The 25,444-nt window shown below is 42.8% G+C and overlaps 1 protein-coding gene across 2 annotated transcripts in view; it reads left to right on the top strand.

Moving 5' to 3' along the window:
* The window catches only part of LOC134207851 (all trans-polyprenyl-diphosphate synthase PDSS1), a 336,013-nt gene that overhangs the window by 281,030 nt on the left and 29,539 nt on the right, over positions 1-25,444 (top strand). For both annotated transcript variants that reach the window (XM_062683802.1, XM_062683801.1), the window contains exon 6: positions 6,438-6,527. In XM_062683802.1, the coding sequence (XP_062539786.1) occupies positions 6,438-6,527 (90 nt within the window). The remainder of the gene's footprint in view (positions 1-6,437; positions 6,528-25,444) is intronic.

Consider the following 25,444-nt stretch of genomic DNA (forward strand, 5'->3'; position numbering starts at 1 on the left):
AGTTCGTGGGGCAGTACCAGGCTATCGGCGAACGCTCCACCACGGACCAGGTGTTCGCCATTCGCCAAGTACTGCAGAAATGCCGCGAATACAACGTGCCCACACATCATCTATTCATCTACTTCCAAGCCGCGTATGCTGCAATCGATCGGGACCAGCTATGGCAGCTAATGCACGAACACGGTTTTCCGGATAAACTGACACGGTTGATCAAAGCAACGATGTATCGGGTGATGTGCGTAGTTCGAGTTTCAGGGACATTTTCGAGTCCCTTCGAAACCCGCAGATGGTTACGGCAAGGTGATGGTCTTTCGTGTCTGCTATTCAACATCGTTTTGGAAGGGGTAATACGAAGAGCAGGGATTGATACGAGTGGTACGATTTTCACGAAGTTCGTTCAGTTATTTGGTTTCGCCGACGACATTGATATCATGGCACGTAACTTTGAGAGGATGGAGGAAGCCTACATCAGACTGAAAAGTGAAGCTAAACGGATTGGACAAGTCATCAACACGTCGAAGACGAAGTACATGATAGAAAGAGGCTCAAGAGAGGTCAATGTAAGCCACCCACCACGAGTTTCTATCGGTGGTGACGAAATCGAGGTGGTTGAAGAATTCATGTACTAGGGCTCACTGGTCATCGCCGAAAATGATACCAGCAGAGGAATTCGGAGACGCATAGTGGCTGGAAATCGTGCGTACTTTGGACTTCGCAAGACGCTCCGATCGAATAGAGTTCGCCGCCGTACCAAACTGACAATCTACAAAATGCTCATTAGACCGGTAGTCCTCTACGGACACGAGACCTGGACGATGCTCGTGGAGGACCAACGCGAACTTGGAGTTTTCGAAACGAAAGTGCTGCGTACCATTTATGGTGGGGTATAGATGGTGGTCGGTAGGTGGAAGAGGTGAATGAACCACGAGTTGCATGAGCTGCTGAGAGAACCATCCATTCACACCGCGAAAATCGGACGACTGCGGTGGGCCGGGCACGTAGCCAGAATGTAGACAGTAGACTGCGTGGTTGGCGACGTGTAGCCATGGACCGAGCCGAATGCAGAAGACTCTTATATACCGCACAGGCCACTTCGGCCTTAGTCTGAATAAATAATAATATGCGCTGACTGGAAGGCTGTCTCGGAGACGAACTCCGGCGATTGGAAGATCTACGTTGAACTTAAGTACATCGAATGGGATCTCACGATCCTTCTATCTCTCTTATTTTTTTCTTTCTTATTTTTTTTTATTTGGCTTCTTTCCTGTTTCTGAACTCTTTTTTCGTTTTTTTCTTTTTTCTTCTTTTTATCTGATTTCTTTCTTCCTTTATTCTTCCTCACTTAATCGTTTCTATTTTTTTTCAAATCTCAAATCTCACGTCTCACTTCTCATTTCTCCCCTCTCAGTTCACTTCTCACTTATCGCGTCTCGCTTCTCATTCGGTCTAATGTCTATTCTGGGTCATTCGTCATAAAGTCATTTGGCATAGTTTTGAACTGCAACATAAAAGTGGATTATTTGGCATAATTTGGAACTGCGAAAGAGCTTGAGCTTGAGCTTGAGCTTGATTGACTGCTCGTAGTTGCTACTCCATTATGACCAGATCAGCTGTTCTTGCACAGGGAACCAACAGATGTTTGCTTGGGACTAGCACACATCTTCAATGTACAAGTACTGGTGATCTCATTTGTTAGGTCATACTGGCGCCTGCCACGTCAGAATGCAAGTCAACGTAGGGAAGGGGGAGGAAATGATGATGCAATCACTCGCCCACTGCAAGCCGAATATACCTCTGCACTTGCCACGAGTTCATGCGGAATTTGTTGGAATTTATGGGTTAGGTTGGAGAGGCAGAGGTCCGTCTTGGTTAACGAGCTGCCAATGTGATAGATAGGAGAAGGTAACTGATGGAATTTCTAATTGGATGTAGGAAACGAGCTATATAAGTTCATTTCCGATTCTAGCAGATTACTGTTAGAATACTCAAGTTGAGTGGAGTTGGAATGTTGGAGTTGGAGTTGAGTGATAGGAATAGTAATGGAAACGGTATGGAAGTCCATTTCCAGTTCTAGCGATTGTTAGAACATGAGAAATAAAGTGAAAGATACAAAGTAGGAGAATGGAACGGACCTGGGATTTAACCCACGACCTCCTGCGTATGAGGCAGAAGCAGTAGCCATATGACTACCAAGCCCGCTTCCATAATTTGGAACTGCGAAAGAGAAAGATAAAGTAGATCGAGGATGTGTTCTTTATCCTTTTCCGGGAAAACGCTCACTTTAAAAAGGGAAACAATTTCACGAATGTCCTATTCCGGGCAATTGCCTACTTTCAAAGAAGGGATCACATTTCCCATTGTCTATTTTTGAAGGGGGGTCACATCAACCATTACCTTCACCCAGGCCTGTGTTATTTTCACCATTCCTGCGGTTTTCCAGCACCATTTAATTAAGCAACTAACACAGAAAAAATATGCCATATGTCCGTTATGCCAAATGACCCTCACTTTTGACGCTGTTCACAATTATGTCAAATGGCCGTTGTGCCAAATAATCTTTTATCAAATGGCGTTCAACCAAATAAAACTTTATTCCAAAACACCCGCTCCCTGACTATCCAGCCTAATTACCATTCGCCCTAATGGCTCAGCACCGATTACAAATAATGCTACGGAAAAAAAGGTTCTCTTGGTCTCGATTCCGAACGATTCACAAAACGAACGATTCACAAACCTCGGAAGCGATGCGAAGCTGCCAGCGGAGATGACGATGACTACCTGCGGTACATGCCATTAGGCGCGCGATCGCTGGTTCCATACACGTTGTGGGGGCGCAAGGATGGAGACGACAAAGGAAAACAAAGGTCCTGTCAGTCTACCGAGTGCCAACAGCAGTACAGTGAGTACTCAAAAAAGGTAGAAAAGAATTAAAAGAAGAAGTACCTAGTAAGAAAAAAAGCGCCGGCGAATGGGTTCGACAAGGCTTTTGAAGCGGTTAGAAGACGAACAGCAGGCGAAAGATAAGGAGATGAAAATTGAGATGATCATTTTGCAAAAGCAAATGGAGATTAAGATGGCATTGATAGGGAAGAATATGAACCTGAAGAATAAGGTGCTTATGAAGGTGAGTAGTGGAAAACACTCTATCGGGCGAAAAGAACCATCTGGAGGATTCAAAGAAGATGCGTGACTCGTTGGTGTATAGAGTGCTGAAAGCCGTGTAACACGATGAAAAATGAAATAAAAGAAAGACAAGATGAAAAAAGAAGGGATTTAGACGAACGAGATGGTTCTAAGAACGCCTCTCAGATATTTGGAGATGGCGGTACCGAAGCAGAAGGAAAAGAAGAAGATTACTCCCTTGGTGTGAACAAGAGTCAGAGGACAATATAGGCACATTTGGTGAATCCGTCCCTGGTGCATGATCTGGTCGACACGCTTTTCGGCGGCGACAAGAGTAAATGGGTGCGATACAAGAAGAAGACGGCGACTCGACGCTCCGGACAGCACAACATTTTTTTTTTGGAAATTGTTGCCGCGGTAGGAGTTTTCATCCATAACTTTAGTTGGGTCGCGCTGTTCTCCGGAGTTCAATCACTGCAGCCAGATAGGAAACCCAACATTAGCACAAAACATCGATCGAAAAGGGGCACTTTCCAGAGCAAAGGACTTCCACAAAAAATATTCGGAGGGAGGATTTCCGCAATAAACTGATCAGAACATCAGTTAAACGATAACAATATTCAGATCGCATTTAAAACAAAAGAAAAAAAAATAGGTCGTAGGAGTCGTGACTCTGAGAGCGACTTGGTAGTTTGGTATCAAGATGAGGAGACGATGTTAGCGAAGTTGGTGAGAAACCACCCCCAACTGACCTTTTGGAGATTATGGTTGGCGAGCAGAGGACTTACGACCTGGGTGGGGGTGCCCGGAGAGCCAGATTACTGAAGGGGGTTACTTACAGCCTTGACCCATCTCCATGGGTCGGCTAATATTGACAGCTAAGGCATCTCGTACGTTTGTCGGTATTCCGTAGCAGGAGCGAGGAATGTCAAACTTTGGACATCAGCAGATTACATGTTCCATTGAGTTTCGTACTTCGCAGATGTCACAAACGGCCCCGTCGAAATTATGTAAGAATCGGTTGTGGCCGGTGCGGAGGTGGGAGATGACTTGCTGGTCCTTGAAACTGGGTATGTCGTTTCCAATGGTTTTCTGATTTCTGGATGACGATCTTTTTGATCCAGGCTTTAACGTCAGTCGAGGGATCTGATGTTGTGGAACGCCGGCCTTGGTCATCGACTTCAGCCACAGTGATGCTACCTGGCACCCACAGTGCCCCGGAATCCAGGCGACGGTTGTCGACTGTTGTTCGCAAGCGAGGATGGTCTGGATCCATGGGTGTTTAGGGAGGTTGCTTTGTAGCGCAGCGGAATCATTCAGAACTAGGACCGGTTTGCCGGATTGAGATAGCGGCAATCAACAGAGTTGCGGGTCCCCTGAGAAGACGCTGCATTGTGCAGGAAGGCTGTCCAAGACCGTTGAAAGGGAACCCACTTTGTAGCGATTCCTAAACTCGGTGTATAACAACTCGGCGACCGATCTTCGCAGAGCTTCATTGTGGTCCCCTCTTTTGAAGTGCCCCGCAATGGAGCTGTTGATGTTGGCTGTGGAGGAGTGCCAGCTTCTCGCTCCATGCCAGTGGACCCTAGCCACCGGGGAGAGATTGACGCCGGCCATCGTGTGCATGATCCGATCCCCTTGATCTAGGAGAGGTTTAATATGGTTTCCTTTTAAGCAAATAGCCGCCAGCACACGATGGTACTTGCTTCAGCACAGGTAACCTCAGCGGGTGTGGAAGGAAGAAGTCCGGAAGCTATGCGGAGGTATTGGTTGAAGACCGAGGATACTATGTTGACAAGCTCACGACGTGCTACACAGTTCCAGTCCGTACAGCAGTCTGCTGTCAGTCAGCGCTTGGCTGATACGATACCAAGTGACCATGTTGTTCGTCTTTACGGTCTTGATCCTTGATTTGCAGCCGACTTTGACTTGGAAATGAGGGACGAGGGTCAGTCCTCGGATCTTGACGAGTTTCCGGTTTTGGATCGGCTGCCCATTAATCTTGAAACTAGGGCTGAAGAGACGATGCCGACCATTGCTTCGGACGCTTTTTCCGGCAGACATGGTGTAGCCGGCCGACGAACTGCACTAACCGCTGCTTGGGTTCTGATACGCGTTCGCGCCGGAGTGTCTCCGACTACCACAAGAAGGATGTCGTCCAAGTGCGGTTCAACGCCCCCGAAATATCCAGAGAAATCTAAGGGTCGATTTCTCAAAATAAAGCACCTTAATCAAAAAAATATTTGGTAGGCGTAGTAGCGGACACCATCCTTCATAATCGGTACCAAATAATTTTTCATGAAAAGTTCCTAATTTTGAGAAAACCCACGTTAGATGTTTTTCGCCATACACATTTCTGGCGGTTAACTCATGCTGGCTATTTGCGCATATGCGGTAGCGCCTGGATGTGGAAGCGGCGGGAAGAAAATCAGCCGCTGCCAATAATTCATTCCCATACTTAATAATATCTTTCATTTATATTTCCAAATCAGCTACTGCTGAACAAGTGCATTCATAAATCCAATATATCCACAGTCAACTCAACTGATTGTTCTTGCCAGCAGTGGTAGAGTGCTTCAACTCTTTTTGAATCGCCATTCTCTTCCGAACCTGTTGTTGTTTATTTTGATAATCTTAAGCCGGCTGCCCTTGACCCGTTTTTAATCTGCTTGGAATTTCCCCCAAAAAGTCGCACTCTCAGTTAAGTCACACTCGAGCGTCTGTTTCGACCCTTTCACGCAGTCATCCAAACCTCGCACCGGAACAGACCAGAAATCGATGCGATGAAGGCGGTGGTGCTGATGGTGAAGGTGGTTGTGGTCGGTCAGTTGGTTGGTAATCATGCCAGTAGTTAATGAATGGGTCGTAAAATTGCACTTTCTTCGGAGTGACCATTTAGGATCCAGGGAGTGTATTGCATGCATTGTTTGGCATAAAAAAGACGGCGACGGCGCTGCCGTCTGTCGGCTCTAACAACGCAGTTTTTTTTTCTGTTAGGTTGCAGCCGCAATGCCAATGCGGTAATGCGCATCTAAACGGTCATCAAATTAGTGGCGTCGTCTATTTCGGACACTTCGAAAATTGAACGACGGAATCATATGATCGGAAAAGGGAACTGTTGATGTTTCAATTAGAGGGCAGAAATAGAATTTGGTTGGTGAAACGATCGCCTCGACTAACTAGTTATGGACGATATGGAACCTTATCGTCATTATGCACAGCAATGCACACAACCTTAGAGTTACGCACTTCGGAATGGAATGTTACATCGCCCCTTTTTAAACACCCGCTGTTTTTTTCTTTTTCCCTTGCAGGTGACGCAAGCTGGCGATTACGTTCTAGCCGTTGCATCGATGCTGTTGGCCCGCCTTAAACACGACGAAGTCACACACATCCTCAGTCAGGTAAGTCGGAGGTGCAGCCGAAATGCGAATCGATTTCGGGATCAATACCCGTGCGGATAAGTCCGCTTTCCAAAATGTCGGCGAGTCGAGCCCTTTGGATATCTCGAACATGTGCGTTTAATTCAATCAACAGTTCGGTCATAATTCATCTGCACTGCGGGAGTAATTACCCTTTCGTGTTGGCGGTAATTCATCTTGCTGGACTGAAATGGTTGCGATCGGTGGTAGGCCACCACCGATTGGGATTGAGGAGTCCTAAAAACCTGTTTCAAGCGATGATGGTTGGTCGTAACGAAGCGAGGATAACGGTGTACCGATTTTTTTTATTTCGCATTTTACAATCGTCGGCTCACGTAAACATTGCACCACACTCCTCAGCAGTACGTTTAACACATGTTTTGGCAAATTGTAAAACAATGCCAGACGTGCAGATCGTTGAATGGCTTCGGTTCGGAGCTTTTGCGAAATGATTTCGCGGGCTCAGTGATTGACCGGTCGCGGCGGTCGGTAAAAGGCATTAAAGGCTTACTTAATTGCATCTTATCAAGATGGTTTCGAACCTTGGTCACTTAACACCACGAACTAATAATACTTTAGTGGATTTAGAACGAATTGCAGTACTTCTTTTTAATCTTTGTTTCAATAAGTGTTAATAATTTGTTTACTTTGAGACCTATAAGCCTCTTGGATTTGCGCCCTCATCAGTCGTGTTCGTTCAAGGTCTTTCCCACAAGCCCCGGATAGGAAACCACTCGAGAGAATTGTTGAGTCGAGAACGTGTCACGCGTCGTCTCGCAATTATGGGTACCCGTAGATGCATCACGCGCGAGCGCTTCTTCGTCCGGCTTGGGGCGAGCAAGGCTCACACGATCACGAGAAGATGCGACACGCGGATAATAATGGCGAGATGGTACTTATGCAGCGTGGTGAGAAGGAAGAGCCGGGCCGAAGCGTTGTCGGTAGCCTCGAGGCTACGCGAGATCAATCGAGGTGTGCTCCCACTTATTTACAGTTATTGAGAATTGTTGTCAGCTTTTTATGCTGATGATTCTTGATGGCATTTACGGTGGTGTAATGGTCGGTATGGCATTGTCTTTTTACCCTTTTTAAGTGGTTTGCTAGTCGCTTGACGATCTTTTATAAAATTCTGAAAATAATAAAAAGGTTGTAGAGTGTTTTGTAAAAAAATTCAAGAAATTTGGAAAATTTCACATGAAACTTCGAGGAGCTCTTATCAACATTTGAAGAATTGGCTATCCAAGAAACTAATAATTTTTCGACAAAATTCCAAGAATTTCTTCGGCCGAAAGTCGATTTTTTTCAATCTTCGGAGATTTTTTTTCTAAATCAAATTTGTTTCGAAATTCGAAGTAATTCTTTCAATGTTTAAAGAATTTCTTCCGAAAATCAAAGAATTTCTTTCGAAACCCGCGAAAAATTGGAAAAAATCCTTCAAAATTGTAGGATTTTTTCTAGGCTGATTCACTTCTTCTAAAATTCCGGCCCCTAGCTAAGGCTAGTTCGCTGACTGGCTTGCTGAGATCCACTGCTACGTTGTCTCGATCCCTCACTCGAATTCTCCTGACTTCCCCGGCCCCGAATCCTCCTGACCTCAGACAATCGAATAACAGGTGCTCTGGAGTCTCCTCTACACGTTGATACACACCGTCTCCCTCACATTTCTGGTACTCGATCTACTAAGGTTATGCAGATTTCAATCATCCCATCATCTGACAAAATGGTTCGGTACGCACTCGCCACTCGAATGGCCATTAGACGAAACACGTTATTCAACTTCCTGCGATTACGTTTCGTCTTGAGCACAGCTCCCCAGGTTGGAACGCCGTACCTAAGTATTGAGGATGAAGCGGTCGCCAGAAGACGCCTACTGCTGCCTTTCGGTCCGTCGATGTTCGGCATGATCCTTGCAAGCGCAGTGACCATCTTAGCCGCCTTCTCGCAGGAATAGTCGACTCCTAGATGGTTATCGTTAGAACGACATCATCCGCGAATCCGAAGATCTTTACGCCTTTGGGCATCTTCAGCTTTAGAACTCCGTTGTACATAACATTCCACAGCATTGGGCCAAGTATGGAGTTTTGCGGAACACCCGCCGTAACCCTAATCGACTTCTGCCCCGAATTCGTATCGTAGACCAGAATCCGGTTTTCGAAGTAGCACTTAAGGATTCTACACAAATAGCTAGGAACCTGCATTCTATGCAGCGCTACGGCGATGGCCTCCCAGCTGGCACTGTCAAATGCCTTTTTGACGTCAATCGTTACTACGTCGCAGAACCGATTGCCGCACCACTTTTTCTTGGATGCTTTCTCTGCAACTTCAACGACCCGCTTAATTGCATCTGCCGTCGATCTGCCTTTTCGGAATCCAAACTGCTTCTCCGACAAGCCGATCTCGCCCTCCGTGAACTGCGTCAGCCTATTAAGGATAATCCTTTCCAGAAGCTTCCCCAGTGTATCCAGCAGGCATATGGGCCTATACGATGCTAGACACCCCAACGGTTTTCCTGGTTTCGGCAGCAACACCAGTTTCTGAATCTTTCACTTATTCGGAAAGTAGCCATCTGCTAGGCATTTCTGCAGCACCAGCCTGAACAAATCTGGTAACGCCAGTATCGCAGTTTTTAGAGCCACGTTTGGAATTCCATCCGGACCCGGAGCTTTCTTCATCTTCAGACTTTTCGCCACTAATGACAGCTCGTCGTTGGAGACTTGCATACCTGCAATGGTACCTCGGTCTTTATCTTCGTACGGTGTAGGCGGCCACATCGTAGAATCATGTGGCGGGAAAAGACCGTCCACGATGATCTTCAGCTTGTCCGGACACATCTCCGCTGGCGTCGCTGGACCCTTGATTTTCGTTATGGCCATACGATAAGCATTGCCCCAAGGATCAGCGTCAGCTTCTTGGCACAACTGCTTGAAGCAGTTGGACTTTGATCTCCCGTTTGAAAGCCGCTCTAGCTTCCCGGAAAACTATCTTAAGCTCTTCTCTTGCCGTTTGAGACCTTGCCCTCTGAAAACGTCTCCTGACTCTGAGACAGGCAGCACGAAGCTTGGCAAGAGATTCGTTCCACCAGTAATTTGGGCTTCGGTTGACCAATGGCTCCAGTTTCCTTGGCATCGACGCATCGCAAGCCCTCGCTAACGTTTCCGTCAGTTCATCTGCTTCCAGATTTGTTGCGCTGCTGTCAACTCGATGAGCTTCGATGAAAAGCTCCTTGTCAAAGTCCTTCGTCTTCCATCTTCGCCCGGTAGTCCTTATCCCTCTCCGAGTCGTCGGTAGCCGTGTTCCAACACTATACCGGATCGCTTGGTGGTCGCTTTGAGTGTATTCCTCACAAACTTTCCAGCTCATATTTCTCACCAGCGACGGGCTGCAAAACGTCACGTCTGCTGTCTCTGCGAAATGTACTAACGGTACCTTCGTTGCCCAGTCTGACTTCCAGCGCCTCCAGCAAACCGTAACCTCTGGCGTTGGTCAGCCTGCTTCCCCAATCCACTGCCCAAGCATTGAATTCATCTCCGATGATTACGGGCTTAAGGCCGATCAGCTTCTCCATGAGTGCATCCAGCATCCGGTTATACTACTCTAAGGTCCACCTTGGGGGAGCGTAGCAGCTACACACGTAGATCCCGTTGTTTTTGGCGACAACAAAACCTTCACTAGAGATGTCTACCACTTCTTGAATAGGTAATTTGCCCATCACTAGGATATCCGCAATCCCCGATGAATCCGCCACCCAGTTGCCGTTATTTGAAGGGATTCTATAAGGCTCCGCAATAATTGCCACGTCGCAGATTACTTCTGTTGTCGACTGCCACAACAGTTGCTGTGCGGTGTCGCAATGATTTAGATTCAACTGGATGATCTCCATTAATTCCGGCCCGCCATCGCCTTCTTGTATGCAGGGCATTGGAAGCCACCCGTCGTATGGTCATTTCCATCCTCCGGTTTGCAGAGCAGGCATCTCGGTTGCTTTCGTACAGTCCCTAGCAACGTGTCCTTCTTCGCCAAATTTTCTACATAGACCGGACCTGTCCGGACCTTTGCAGTTTCGCGTCTGGTGTCCAAACGCCATGCATTTAAAGCATCGCTTCATCTTTTTGGTGACCCGCGGAGTGAGTCTCAACGGGCACACCGACCATCTGACTTTCACCTTGCCCAATTCCACCATTTTGTTGGCAGCAACTGCTGGTAATCGTATCGCTGCTACTTGTGTACCATCGTACGCTTTCCTCAGCCGGATCGTCATCTGCACCTCACTCAGCATACATTGCGAGACTAGAGCCTCCCTCAGTTCGTCTTCCGACGTAATCTCGTCGAGGTCTCTGCACTCGTCTACTGCCTCCTGTGTCAGAGCTCTTACGTTTGCTTCACTGCCCAAGAAATTGGCAACGAGCTCCCGGAAGGCCGAGTTTTTGATTGTAGGATCTTTCTTCAGTTCGAACAGCAACTCCCCCTTCTGGGTACGCCTAGTCCTCACTTCTCTCTCTCCCAAGTCCTTGAGCTCCGAGTTTTCTCTCACTTTCCTGAGGATTGCTGCATACGTCGTCCTATCGCTCTCTTCGATGATCAGGGCGTCGCCCTTGACCCTCTCCTGAGGAGATCGACGTTTTTATTTATTCTTCTGTTCCTTCTTCTTTTCCACAGACACTTTCTGCTTCTTCCTCTTCTATCGCTGGCTTGCCACGGTTTGCTAATCACCGTTCTTGACGCCATCCTTTAGTACGCTAGCACAATCGTGCACATTCCGCTGCTTCTTTGAGACTTCTCTTCTGGGAGTCCCGTGCGAGTATTTTGGATGCTCATTGGTTTCTGCTGTGTGTCTGCTGTATGCTCCGCTCCCTCTCTGAGCGTTTTTTCAGCTGCTTCAGCTCTTCTTTTGAGCGCGTTCTGTTCGTGCTCGGCAGCTTTAACGGCGGATTTGATGCTCGTCACTAGAACCTTTATCTTAGTGTGGACAATGTGTTCGTCCTTCACGAAGTCATAAAGCTCGTTGACCATCTCCATCGCGCCTCCATCAGGTTGGACCTCCCAAGTTGTAGCTCCTCCTGAACTGCCGATTTTGGTGTGGACACCCTATTCTCGGATGCTAGCTCCTGTTGGCCTGCCTGGTTCTCAGAAGTCTTGGCCAAGCTGCTGGTACTTGCTACTGCTGCCTTAGGCATCACTGAAGACAGCGATCTTACTTACCAATTTTTGCGAAAACATTCGCTTCGCCTGCTCCTTCGTTGTTTTTTTGTACCGTCGTGCGGGGCTTCGTTTGACAAATCAGGGGCTACTTTGGACATTTTAAAACAAGAATTACAACGAAAATTACCATAAAGCTGCCATTATCACCAATCGGGTGTCTTGTTGATAGTTGGATGGCAACTTTCTGTTTCAAATTTGGTATTTTTCCGTTTAATTAAAAAAAAATAATCAAAAATCCAAAGTAGCCCCCGGAGTCTAAAGAAGCCCCGCACGACGGTATTCGTTTCCATGTTAAAAGGGTCCCCCTCCGGGCCGTTATCTCTACCTGTTGTAGATAGTCGTCTTTTGTGATCCCATGGGTGCCGGATCGGCGTAAATCAGGAATGGTGCATCTGAACCTACTACCCACCGGTATAGGTGACAGGTATTGAGCGTTACCGGAGGCCTGCGAGGTTGATTACCGGGACGGAGGCAGTCGAACCATTAGCTTGCCTGCCATTTCAAAAAGATGTCACTGTCACTCACTGTCACTCAATAAACAGAATAGCTCGACTTTCAGCCCATATACGCCTTATCCTATCCATAAGCCGGGAATGTCCAATGTCGGTTGCCGTGACCGGTATACCATAATCAGGATATCACTGGAATTAATCCTGATGTGCCGGTTGGCACTCCTGCTGGGCTTGTGTGCTTTGAGCGGCGCACGGACGCTTTGGGAGGGCCTACTTACGGACTGAAATTTGAAGAATTTTCTTCCGAATTCGGAGAATTTCTTTCAAAATTCTAAGAATTTCTTTCGAAATTCGGAACCCTCCGAAAAAAAATCTCTTTGAAATTTGGAGAATTTCTTCCGAAATTCAGAGTATTTTCGTCGAAATGAGGAGAAATTGAAATGTTGAAATTCGGAGAACTTCTTTCGAAATATGGAGAATCAGCTTTCGAAATTCGGAGAATTTCTTTCTTTCACAATTTGGAGAATTTCTTTCGAAATTTGAAGAATTGCTTTCAAAATTCGGAGAATTTATTTCGAAATTCGGAGTATTTCTTTCAAAATTTGGAGAATTTCTTCCGAAATTCGAAGAATTTCTTTCGAAATTTGGAGAATTTCTTTCGAAATTTGGAGAATTTCTTTCGACATCTTGAGAATTTCTTCCAAAATTTAGAGAATTTCTTCCAAAATTTAGAGAATATTTTTCTGAAATTTGGAGAACTTCTTTCGAAATATGGAGAATTAGCTTTCGAAATTTGGAGATTTTTTTTCTAAAATTCGGAGATTTTTTTCCGAAATTCGGAGAATTTCTTTTGGAATTCGGAGAATTTCTTTTGTAATTCGGAGAATTTCTTTCAAAATTCGTAGAATTTCTTCCAAAATTCGTAGAATTTCTTCCAAAATTTGGAGAATATCTTCCGAAATTTGGAGAACTTCTTTCGAAATACGGAGAATTAGCTTTCGAAATTCAGAGAATTTCTTTCATTCTCAATTTGGAAAATTTCTTCCGAAATTCGGAGAATTTATTTCGAAATTCGGAGTATTTCTTTCTAAATTCGGAGAATTTTTTCGAAGGAGAGAACTAGGAGAATTAGCTTTCGAAATTGGGAGAATTTCTTTTGAAATTGGGAGAATTTCTTTCGAAATTGGGAGAATTTCTTTCGAAATTGGGAGAATTTCTTCCGAAATTCAGAGAATTTCTTTCTAAATTAGGAGATTTTCTTTCGAAGGAGAGAACTAGAAGAATTAGCTTTCGAAATTGGGAGAATTTCTTTCGAAATTGGGAGAATTTCTTTCGAAATTGGGAGAATTTCTTTCGAAATTGGGAGAATTTCTTTCGAAATTGGGAGAATTTCTTTCAAAATTGGGAGAATTTCTTTCGAAATTCGGAGAATTTCTTTCGAAATTCGGAGAATTTCTTTCGAAATTCGGAGAATTTCTTTCGAAATTCGGAGAATTTCTTTCGAAATTCGGAGAATTTCTTTCGAAATTCGGAGAATTTCTTTCGAAATTCGGAGAATTTCTTTCGAAATTCGGAGAATTTCTTTCGAAATTTGGAGAATTTCTTTCGAAATTCGGAGAATTTCTTTCAAAATTCGGAGAATTTCTTTCAAAATTCGGAGAATTTCTTTCAAAATTCGGAGAATTTCTTTCAAAATTCGGAGAATTTCTTTCAAAATTCGGAGAATTTCTTTCAAAATTCGGAGAATTTCTTTCAAAATTCGGAGAATTTCTTTCAAAATTCGGAGAATTTCTTTCAAAATTCGGAGAATTTCTTTCGATATTCGGAGAATTCGGAGAATTAGCTTTCGAAATTCGGAGAATTAGCTTTCGAAATTCGGAGAATTTCTTTCGAAATTTGGAGAATTGCTTTCGAAATTCGGAGAATTTCTTTCAAAATTTGGAGAATTTCTTTCGAAATTCGGAGAATTTCTTTCGAAATTCGGAGAATTTCTTTCGAAATTCGGAGAATTTCTTTCGAAATTCGAAGAATTTCTTTCGAAATTCGGAGAATCTCTTCCAAAATTCGGAGAATCTCTTTCGAAATTCGGAGAATTTCTTTCGAAATTCGGAGAAGTTTTTTCGAAATTCGGAGGATTTCTTTCGAAATTCGAAGAATTTTATTTCGAAATTCGGTGAATTTCCTTCGAACATCGGAGAATTTCTTTCGAAATTCGGAGAATTTCTTTCGAATTTCGGAGAATTTTTTTTGAAATTCAGAAAATTTCTTTCGAAATTCAGAGAATTTCTTTCGAAAATCTGAGAATTTCTTTCGGAAATCGGAGAATTTCTTATCAATATTTGGAGAATTTCTTGCAAAATTTCGAGATTTTTTTTTCGAAATTCGGAAATTCGTTTGGAATTCGGAGAATATTCTTTCGAAATTTGGAGAATTTCTTCCAAAATTCGGAGAATTTCTTTCAAAATTTGGAGAATTTCTTTCGATTTCTTTCTTTTATAATTTGAAGAATTTCTTTCAAAATTTTTAGAACTGCTTATAATATTTGTAAGTTTTTTTTCCGAAATTCGGAGAATTTCTTTCGAAACTTGGAGAATTTCTTCCAAAATTTTGACATTTTTTTTCCAAAATTTGGAGAATCTCTTTCGAAATTCGGAGAATTTCTTCCCAAATTCGTAGAATTTATTGCAAAATTACAAGAATTTCTTCCAAAACTTCAAGAATTTCGAATAATTTCTTCCGAAATTTAGAGATTTTTTCTTACAAATTAGGAGAAATTCTTTCGAAATTAGGAGAATTTCTTTCTAAATTAATAGAATTTCACTCGAAATTTGGAGAATTTCTTCTGAACTTCGGAGAATTTCTTTCAAAATTCGGCGAATTTCTTTCAATGTTGAAATGGAGAAATTCTTTCGATATTCAGAGTTTTCTTCGTAATTCGGAAAATTTGGTATGAAATTCGGAGAATTTCTTTAAACAATTCTTCAAAATTCAAAGAATTCTTTTAGACTGTGGATATTTTTTTTTAGAAATTCAGAGATTTTTTTACGAAGTTCGGAGAGTTTCTTGCAAAATTCGTATAATTGGTTTAGCTATTCAAATTTTTTTTTTCAAAATTCGGAGAATTTCTACCAACGCCCGTCTTGAAGAATTTGTTTAAACATACGATTCGATGAATTTGTTTCAAGATTTGAAGAATTTCTTTTGAAATTTTGATCTTTTCTCACGAAATTTGGAGATTTTTATTTGTATTTTTTTTAATGTTCAAATTTTAAATTCGAAGCATTTGTTTCGATCTTTGCAAAATTTCTTTCAATTCGAAGCAATGTTTGTTTAGAGATGAGCCAGGGCTGAAAATCTCTCAAATAAAGATAAATAAATCAATCTTCCTCTGAAATCCAGAGAACCTCTATTGAAATTTGGAGAATCTATTTCAAAGTGCGGGAAATTTGTTTTTGTTTTCAAAACTCCGAAATTTTTTCTGTTAAGTTTGTTTTGTTCTTCCGAACTTCGGAGAGTTTTGCTCGAATTCAGTGAATTTTTCTTTAAAAATCCGAAAAAAAAACTTGCGAAATTAAGAGATTTTTTTTATAGACTTGCCATCAAAACTCGTAGATATTAAAATTTCTCTCGAAGTTTGGAGAATTTATTTTGAAATTCGGAGAATTTCATTCTTAGTTCTAATTTTTTATCCGATATTCGGAGAATTTTATTTTGATGTTCAGAGCATTTTTTTTTTAAATTTTGAGGATTCCTTTCGAAACCCGGATTTTTTTAAATACGGTGAAATTCTTTTCAAATTTGGAGAGTTTGATTCGAAATTCCATGTGATAATTTTTAAATATGACAACCAACTTGAGACTTAACTCAACTTGAATGGGAAATAATTCCTACAAATTTGATTCTGGTCCATTCGGGCAAATGGCCTTCTCGACCATATGGTCTTCTCGGGCGAATGTATATCGAGCACCAAAACAGGTCATTTGTCCGAAAAAACTTGTCTCACTTTTCGCTCCTCATATCTTACTTCTCACTGCGTAAAGTGAGACATGTGAAATATGAAACGAGAAGTGAGAAATTTGACGTCTCGTGAAGTGGGTAATGACAACTGAGAGGTGAGAAGTAAGAAATAAGTAATATGAAGTGAAAAGTGAGACGTCTCACTTTGCTCTTCTCACTTTTCACTCCTCATCGCTTATTTCTCACTCCACACTTCTCATTTCTTACTTTTCACTTCTCACTTTTCAGTTGTCATTAACCGCTTCACACTTTTCACATTTACTATTGTCCGGCCAAACGACATTTTCGGTGAAACGCCCTGTTCGACCAAACGTCGAGTACGTGTTTGCTCGTGTTCTATAATGGAAGCAGAACGACCGCGCGAACCACCGAAATATTTGGTTCTGCTTTATGCTGATCAGTAAATTATTTCGTACGGTATAATTATTTAGTCACTTACCAAGACGACTTCCTTTGGACTACCTTCGTATCTAACCAACTGTACCTCTCCCTTGGAACTCACGGAGATGCAGAAGATTTGTTGTACTCTCCCATCAGCTCCTGGATAAACTTCGACCACTACGCCTCGTGTCCAATTTTTTCTCACTCCGTCATCTGCTACATACACCAGATCGCCAACGCTAATTGGTTGAGTTTCTGCAAACCACTTTGATCTTCGATTGATTGAAGGAATGTATTCCGCGAGCCACCGCTTCCATAAAAGATCTGCGAGCGCCTGTGACTGTTTGTAAAGACCTCGCAAGGCTTCCGCATCGGTTGTTGGTGAAATTTCATCAAATGCCAACTCCACGCCTTTCACAAAGTGGTTGGGTGTCAGTGCTTCGCTTGTCTCTGGTCCCAAACCCGTGTAAGTTAACGGACGAGAGTTTATGAGATCTTCCGCCTCTGCCAACGTTGTCAACAGCACTTCATCGGTCAACCTCCTTCCATCATTTAGCACGGTAAGGCAGCGCTTCGCCGACCGCACCAGCCGCTCCAAATTCCTCCCATATGAGGTGCACGAGGTGGATAAAAAATTCCACCGTGTCCGAGCATCTATCATTCCATCTTCGCATTCTTTACCTATCGTGCGAATAATCTCCTTGCTCGCTCCTTGAAAATTGGTGCCATTGTCGGAAAAGAATTCGACTGGCTTACCTCTGCGACACTTGAAACGTCTAATAGCCATCAAACATGCCTGCGTTGTCAAACTGTGCGCTACTTCTAAATGAATGGCCCTTGTTGCCAGTCACGTGAATTAACAGTTCCAACGCTTTACCGATCTGCGTCCAATCGTAACAGTGATTGGGCCGCAATAATCCACGCCAGTGAAACTGAACGGCATCCAACCGGGGGTAATGCGAGCCAATGGAAGTGGAGCCATTTTTGGAATTTTTGGAGCACATTTCTTTGCCTTGCACCATACACACGACTTCGCCACCGCTTTGATCTCCGCTCGTAGATTCGGAATTCGGAAACGTTGCCTCACATTGTTGACGACGGTCTCCGCATTTGCGTGAGCCGCTTGCTGGTGGTAATGTTCCAACAGCTTTCGAGTAATAGGGTGCCTTTTGGGTAGGAACTGCCGAGCAGATAGTTGAGCTTTACTTGGTCTTCTATCACTTTTCCCTGGATGTATTCCGGAATTCTCCTCCTCTTGCGACGAACTAACTTGTTCCGAATCGGACTCATCAGAATCCTCTTCTTCGCTCGAGCTGCTACCATCGTCGTATTCTGCACACTTTTTCTCTTCGCAATTTACGAACTTTTTCGTCTTCGGCAGGTCCGGATGACCCAATGGCGTTTTTCCTTCGCCCAGGACCGGCCGCAACTACAATCCAATCTGATTCCCTCAGCATGACAGTGTTGCTAGTTTCACTGAACCTACCAACTCATCTCAACAGTGCCAATGAAAATGACATTTTCGAATTTCAAAAAACGATATTGCTCACAAGTCTCATTACCCCAAAATATGACCCCATGCAAAATTTGAGCGCAATCGGACATGATTTAGGGGTGCCTCAAATTCATCAAAGTTTTGAAATTTTTACCCATGAAAATTTTCCCAAGGGGGGACGAGCTCGGTGGTCTAGGGGCTACCGCTTCTTCCTTATAAGCAGGAGGTCGTGGGTTCAATTTTAGGCTTGTCCATTTCCTACTTTGTATTTCTATCTTAGTTCTTTATGTGTTTCACGTTCTACCAAAACAATTCCTACTGTTATAACCTTTCACGCAATCCCGTGGCACCTATGAGAGGTCGTAGAGTTCTCTGCATCTTTCTTAAGTAGATGTCCAACTAACCATCCTTCCCCTTCCTCAGCATTCGCAAGGACGTGGCCAGGACAGATCTCGACTATTGGAGAGTGCATTGCTTCCATCTAAGGGGTAGTGATTAGTCCCAAATAATTACCTGTGGTAACGGATGAAAGTGATGCTACTCTCGTACAATAGTCTTGGCTTGTACCACCTACAAATTTGTGAAAATTTTCCCAAAGGGGGACCAAAGGAAGAGTTGAAAATCGAATTTTTGTTTTTGATGCCAAATGACTTAAATCTGATCTGATTAAATCTCTTGGGAAAATTTTCATGGGTAAAAATTTCAAAACTTTGATGAAATTTAGTCACCCCTAGATCATGTCCGATTGAGCTCAAAATTTGCATGGGGTCATATTTTTGTGGTAATGAATCTTGTGAGCAATGTCGTTTTTTGAAATTCGATGAAAAAAGTTTTTCCATACATTCCATTAGCACTAGGGTGGTCTAACCGGTAGTACCGGCCAATTTTTTATACCGAAAATACCGGTTTTAGAGACGGAAAATACCGGTATTTTCGGTATTTCAAATTTTGCTGTCAGAATCAAAAATCTCGAATAGTTTCCACCTACATATATCAGCTAAACTACATGTAATCGCATATCTGTCCCATATAAATAGGAAATCCAGCATAGATGGGAGAGATATAAGATTACAAGCAGTAAAGACTCATCGTGCAAAAATATACAACAATTGAATGTGCGCATGGATGAACCTTTCCTAAGTAAGCATCATCGACGAAATTTACCTACAGCAAAAATCGATCATCATCGACATTAATCATACATGTTGCTTCATTCTCTTAGCCATCTGTCAAACTGCCAATGACTTTTTTTCTTCAATGAACATTGTTGACATCGTCAAGAATTCTCTCGTAACAATTGAAATTGTGAAAAAGGTACGTGCCATAGCAGTTTTTTTAAATCTTATTTTAGTTATTTTTCCTATTACGAGAGTTCATCGCTAAGCCATAATAGAGTTTCTCAGAAAAACGTAAAACACGATTTGCTGCATGTCCGTTCTGAATTCGGAAAATAATTTGAATAAGTGGCTGACCGAAAAGCACGCTGAAATAGTATGTTATCTATGCTCAAACGGATCTATGAGTTGAAGCTTTAACCCGAATTAAACTTCGGTGATAATTTTTTGGCGGTTGGGGAAATAATTTAAGCCCTCGAACCTGTTCGAGCTGCCGTGGAACTACTCTGCCGTGAGTTCTGCACAATCTTTTTGCTTTTTTGAATAATTCTGCCGTAAAGCAAATGATCAGAAACGATTTTCTTCATGACATCTAAAGCTACTTTGATTAAGAAAGCGGACAATATATTGAAGCGTCTAATCATTCCTGATATGATCGTTGAAACTGAGACAATGACCAATCCTGAGGATCGGTACGAAGAAAATGCCTCTGAAAGGATTAAAGGAAAGTACTTCACAATGATTTTTGACGGCTTTCGAACCATTCGTCCAACTTCGGTTGAACCAAAAAAGGGATTCTCAGTAGTTGGCAACAATTAAAGACAGGGACACCGTCTTCGACCAGAGGTTGTACAGACTGAATACTTAACACCTAGCATGATACAACAGACATGACACATAACACCCAATGGACCAGTGGAGAATTTTTCGATCTCGAAAAGTTTTCTCTTTACCCAATGCGGATTGGGAGATGAGTCACTCAGTATGTTAGTTACTAAACCAATTAATTACTTAAGTTTCGCTTTTCTCAGCTCAACAAACAATGATTTTAACATTCGAAGTTTTTCAACAAATATTGTTTTTCATCCAAAAGTCCAAATAAAAAGTTTTTCATTTAATATCTGAAATTTTCACAAAAACCGGTATTTCCCCGGCATTACCGGTATTGACTCCACCAAATACCGAATACCGGTATTTGTCAAAAATGACCAATACCGACCACCCTAGTTGGCACCCTAATATGTATTGTTTGGCCAAACGTCATTTTCGACCGTATGCCCGTTTGGCCAAATGCCAGTTTTCCTAATATGGTCCTTTCTGCCAAACGGGATTTCCGGTCATATGACCGTTCGGTCAAATGACCCTTTTACCAAACGTCCATTACGGCCAAACGATTTTTTCGGCCAAATTACCTATTCGGCCGTATGTAGACCAAATCGGATTTTGGCCTAATAACCGATTTGGTCAAATGTCCGAATGGAACTCAGATGCGTTGTATTTGGCCAAGTGGCTTTCTGGTGAATGAGTTTCGCCGATCCTTTCTCGAGAATTTCACTTGTAGGTATGTTTCATAGAAGTTCGCGATTTCTGTTTTTTATAATATTGTATCTGCGAGAGAAATATTTGACTGCTGGTTCCACCAATAGTCTACATACGATATTACACAAATTTGGCTCTTTCTGCCTTCTTGTAATAAATGAAACCACTGTACAGCATACAAAGATGAGCAAAAACGCAACTCCCTGACTGCACGGGTTTCTTGAAGAATCTCCCACCTACACTTTATCATTTTTTCAATGAGTTGATCAATTCTGTTCAGAAAAATATATTAAGCTCTTTTAGTGGAATGTATTAAACCGTCTAAGACGAATTAAGTACTGTCCATTTAATTCCACTAGTTATTCTGTTATTCGAGCGCAGAAAGTAAAAACAAAAAGCGCCCCAACTTCGGTAAGAACCAACTACAACTGTTATTTTTGCGCAATTTCGCGCAAAAACTCCGAGGATGGTATGTGAACGAGCGTATGTAACCCACAATAATTACGGCAGCAACCAACAACCAACAACTCAGTCAATTAGATTGGATTGGAGCAGATGGCTCAGCTGCATTAACCTTGCACTGTGCACTGCGCTGTATTTCGACCCATATGGCACAGAGCCGAAGAGTTGCATACCGGTGCGATCGCAACGCGACGAAGGTGGGAGCATTCACTTTGCAATTAATTGAGGCTTTCTGAACAGAACTACAGAATCGCTAACCGTAGCGGCAGGGGTCCAGCTCCGAGTGGTCCAAAAATAAATTGAGGGTCTTGTACCCAAGTCACGTGCCGCCGGTCGACAATGTGTCGGAATTGCAGTTCTGAGCAGATGGGTGACTGCTAACGAAGGTCCCATCTCATTATAAATAGACGATTGCTTCTCGCTCTAAGACTGAATCCGCAACCGAATAATCGGATGGCAGAGTGCCGGTTGTTTCCTCCGAGCCGGTGACGAAGGTCACCGCCGCCTTAACCATAGCCGGTGGTGGAGGAAATTGCCCGGCAAGCGAATTAGGAACCGCGAAATTGGCAATCACCTAAGAACCTACTTCAGAATGGAAGAAGCAGAACAGCGCGTCATCAGAACAAAGGCCGGATTCCATTTCAATGGACTTATTTAATGGAGATTGCATCGCTTGATTGTGGAACGGCGCCCGCGCGCGCGTTGATCAATTTTATGATTACGGCTCAAACAAAAACGCGGATGCTGTTTGTTGAATTTGAATCTCGGTACACGTAGCGGCAAACACAAAGATTGAAGTTGGATTTCTGTGGTCATATTGGCTGGGAAAGCCCAAATCCGGAACAAAGTGTGAGATGAATATGCAAATCAAGAGAGTAATTTTAAACAGATTACAAAAAAACGCTATTTCAGGCCAGGGCAAAAACACTTTTTAATTCACTTGGTGCTATTTAGAGAAAAAAAAGCTATTGGTTTACGTTGCAAAAAACTTGAAAAAATAGTGCGGCTTCAACTGTTTTGTTCTAAGTTTGGGGGTTGTTGAAAGCTAATAGAGAATTATTTGTAGAACTTGTCCAGCTGGCAACATTTTAAATGTCCAGAACAAAAATGGTAGAGAACGGTGTATCGTTCCATCATGGTTTATGACGTCGCGTCGGCGAAATATCATCGAGGCTGTATCACCGCTAGATGAATGAATCTTTTTTTTTTTACCTCAGTGTGGTATGGTTTTATGTCATTCAGCTGCGAGAAACTCGAGAACTTCTTTATTGTTCGAGTCAGTCTTCTAAATTCGCGCAATAACGGCGAATCACTTTCGCTTTCATCTCGAGCGGTAGTCCCAGCTGAGGCGGTCCTCTGCGCCCGGTTTTCTAATGTGAATGGAATATGAGGCGCTCGCTGATCGCTGGTGAATGAGAATTACGGCCGGCCGGCAGGTGTCGTCGCCGCGTAGGTGCCGTTTTCATGAGATGTACAAACAATCGCTCGATGGATTAGTGCCTTGGGGGTGTAAGGTTACTGGAACGGGCGTGCTCGGTTGGCGAATGAATTACGACTCTAGAACAGGTTTTCTACGGCTTTATGGGTACATGGTCTCATGAATCGAATCCCATTGAGGGCTGATTGTATCACAGCAATTAATCCGGATGACAGCTCGTATGGGAATATGATTTGCAACTGTTCTGACATTCTGTCAGTATTCTATTCAGCGTTGGTTCTCATAGTTTTTGCCTTGAAGCAATATGAGATTTGACTTTTCCGTTTCCTTTTTGGAAAGGAAAAATACCAATTGTTCATTAAGGCAAAAGTACCAATTTGGCTATCCATGAGGACATTTAGCGATGGGACTGACAATCGAAATCAAAACAAAGTGTGTATGCAGTTGAATGGAACTCACGTCTGATGTAAACCGCGCTTAACACTTTCCTTTGAATTGTTCTGTCAGTCCGGTCAGAATCTGTCAAAAAATCAAGGTAAACAAAAATCGTCAGCTGATCGCAGCTGTCTTATGGATTGCCTTATACATACGTATTACAATATTGAAGCGAAGCCATTCCGATCACGCGTCTTTGGGAAATCCCATTTCAACCGGGAAGTCCCCACATTCTCCGACTATGGACTGAAAACTATCTTAATGGTAATTTGTTTGTCGTTCTTTTTTATTCCTCTCTCGTCATCCAATTGGCACCTGACTGCAAACGACGTTACCGAAGAAGTGACTTACTTCGCTAAGGTTAACGTTCTGATGAATTGAGAAGAAAGTATTGAAATTCGGTTGCTAACCTAACTGCTAACTTTTTTTTTCATTCAAATTCTAATTGGCATCAATTTATTAGGATAATATTTACTTTTATTTGATTCTAATAAAAAAATATCGAATTTGAAATTGTGTAATTTTAATTAGAATAGTTTTGTTACGATTCCAAAGTGAATTCAATCATTCTTGATTCTTGCCTTTAATTGTTTGCTGACTAGTAAAGTGCAAAATCAATAAGAAATAACATTGTTGAACGGCTATGAGTAATGCAGCCTAAAACGTTCTGCCGTCCTTCTTTAGAATAAATTAGATATCCGGGTGTCATCCCGTATTAGAGCTGAGTGAATGTACATCCTCTTCTATACGATGGATGCACTTAGGTGAGAAATTCCCATCCAAAAAAAAATGACCAGATCGATTCATGAATGGGGGCCTTCAAGGTTCCGTCGTCATCGGAAGTCAATGATGTCAATCAGTTTGTAGTGAATGGAACGAGTCTTGAGAGGGAAGACTTTCGAGCTAATGGACCGAGTTCTTTGTTTTGCGGAATTACGCGGAAGCAATTGGCAGCCGTCGATTGCGATTCACCAAAACCGATTCGGGTTTGTGTAAACAAACAGTCTAATCGAACAGGATTCTGTTTGTATTTGCACGTTTTCAATCGCCAGATGAACCGGTTCAAAGCGGATCAAAGTGCGGATGTTGTCGAGTCATTGTTTATGTGAATGCATATGCTTTGCTCTCAATCCAATTATAGATTTGCTAGTTGTTGCATTTAATTATTGAAATAGCCTTGATCTGTCAATCCATATACTATGGGAGCATAACGAACGGAGCATTTTTTTGGCATTTCTCCTGTGACATGTTTTGCGTCGTCTATTCTTCCTCGATCAACGGGTGCCAATGTTTTTCATAGTGAACAGTTTTTTGCTTACACTGCTAATGTAGTTCTCGCAATGAAAATTGATATCTTTACCAAGATCCAGACTTGATGGTGAGGTCGATTGTTACCCTGTCCGCTCCGCAAGACGAGTTATGCTCCTCCTCAGGATTTGCTTGGCTTATCCTTCTCCTCTATTCTACTTTTACCGGCGTGGTCGAGTAAAAAGGTGATGTTAATTACGAACTGGTAGAAGCTTGCCAAACTTATGGTAGAAGCTTTCCAAGCTTCTGATAGAATTTCTCCAAGCCTCTGGAAGAAGCTTACAAATTCTCCGAAAGAATCTTTCAAAGCTTTTGGTAAAAGCTTTCCAGACTTTCCAGGCTAGAAGCTTTCCAAGCTTCAGGTAAAAGCTTTTCAAGTTTCTGGTAGAAGCTTTCCAAGCTTATGGGAAAAGCTTTCCATGCCTCTGGTAAAAGCTTTTCAAGTTTCTGGTAGAAGCTTTCCATGCTTCCGACAGAAGCTTTCCGAGCTTCTGATAGAAGCTTTCCAAGCTTCCGACAGCAGCTTTCCAAGCTTCTGATTGAAGCTTTCCAAGCTTCTGAGAAAAGCTTTCCAAACATCTGAGAGAAGCTTTCCAAGCTTCTGGTAGAAGCTTTCCAAGCTTCTGGTAGAAGCTTTCCAAGCTTCTGGTAGAAGCTTTCCAAGCTTCTGGTAGAAGCTTTCCAAGCTTCTGGTAGAAGCTTTCCAAGCTTCTGGTAGAAGCTTTCCAAGCTTCTGGTAGAAGCTTTCCAAGCTTCTGGTAGAAGCTTTCTAAGCTTCTGGTAGAAGCTTTCCAAGCTTCTGGTAGAAGCTTTCCAAGCTTCTGGTAGAAGCTTCCTAAGCTTCTGGTAGAAGCTTTCCTGGAAGCTTGCAAGCTCCTGGTAGATGTTTTCCATGCTCCTGGTAAAAGCTCTCCAAGCTTCCTGTAGAAGCTTTACAAGATTCTGGTAGAAGCTTTCCAAGCTCTTGGTAGAAGCGTTCCAACCTTCTGGTTGGATTCTTTCCAAGCTTCTGGTAGAGGCTTTCAAAGCTTCTGGTAGAAGCTCTCCAAACTTATCAA

The sequence above is a fragment of the Armigeres subalbatus genome, chromosome 1 (assembly GCF_024139115.2).
Source record: "Armigeres subalbatus isolate Guangzhou_Male chromosome 1, GZ_Asu_2, whole genome shotgun sequence".
NCBI lineage: Eukaryota > Metazoa > Arthropoda > Insecta > Diptera > Culicidae > Armigeres > Armigeres subalbatus.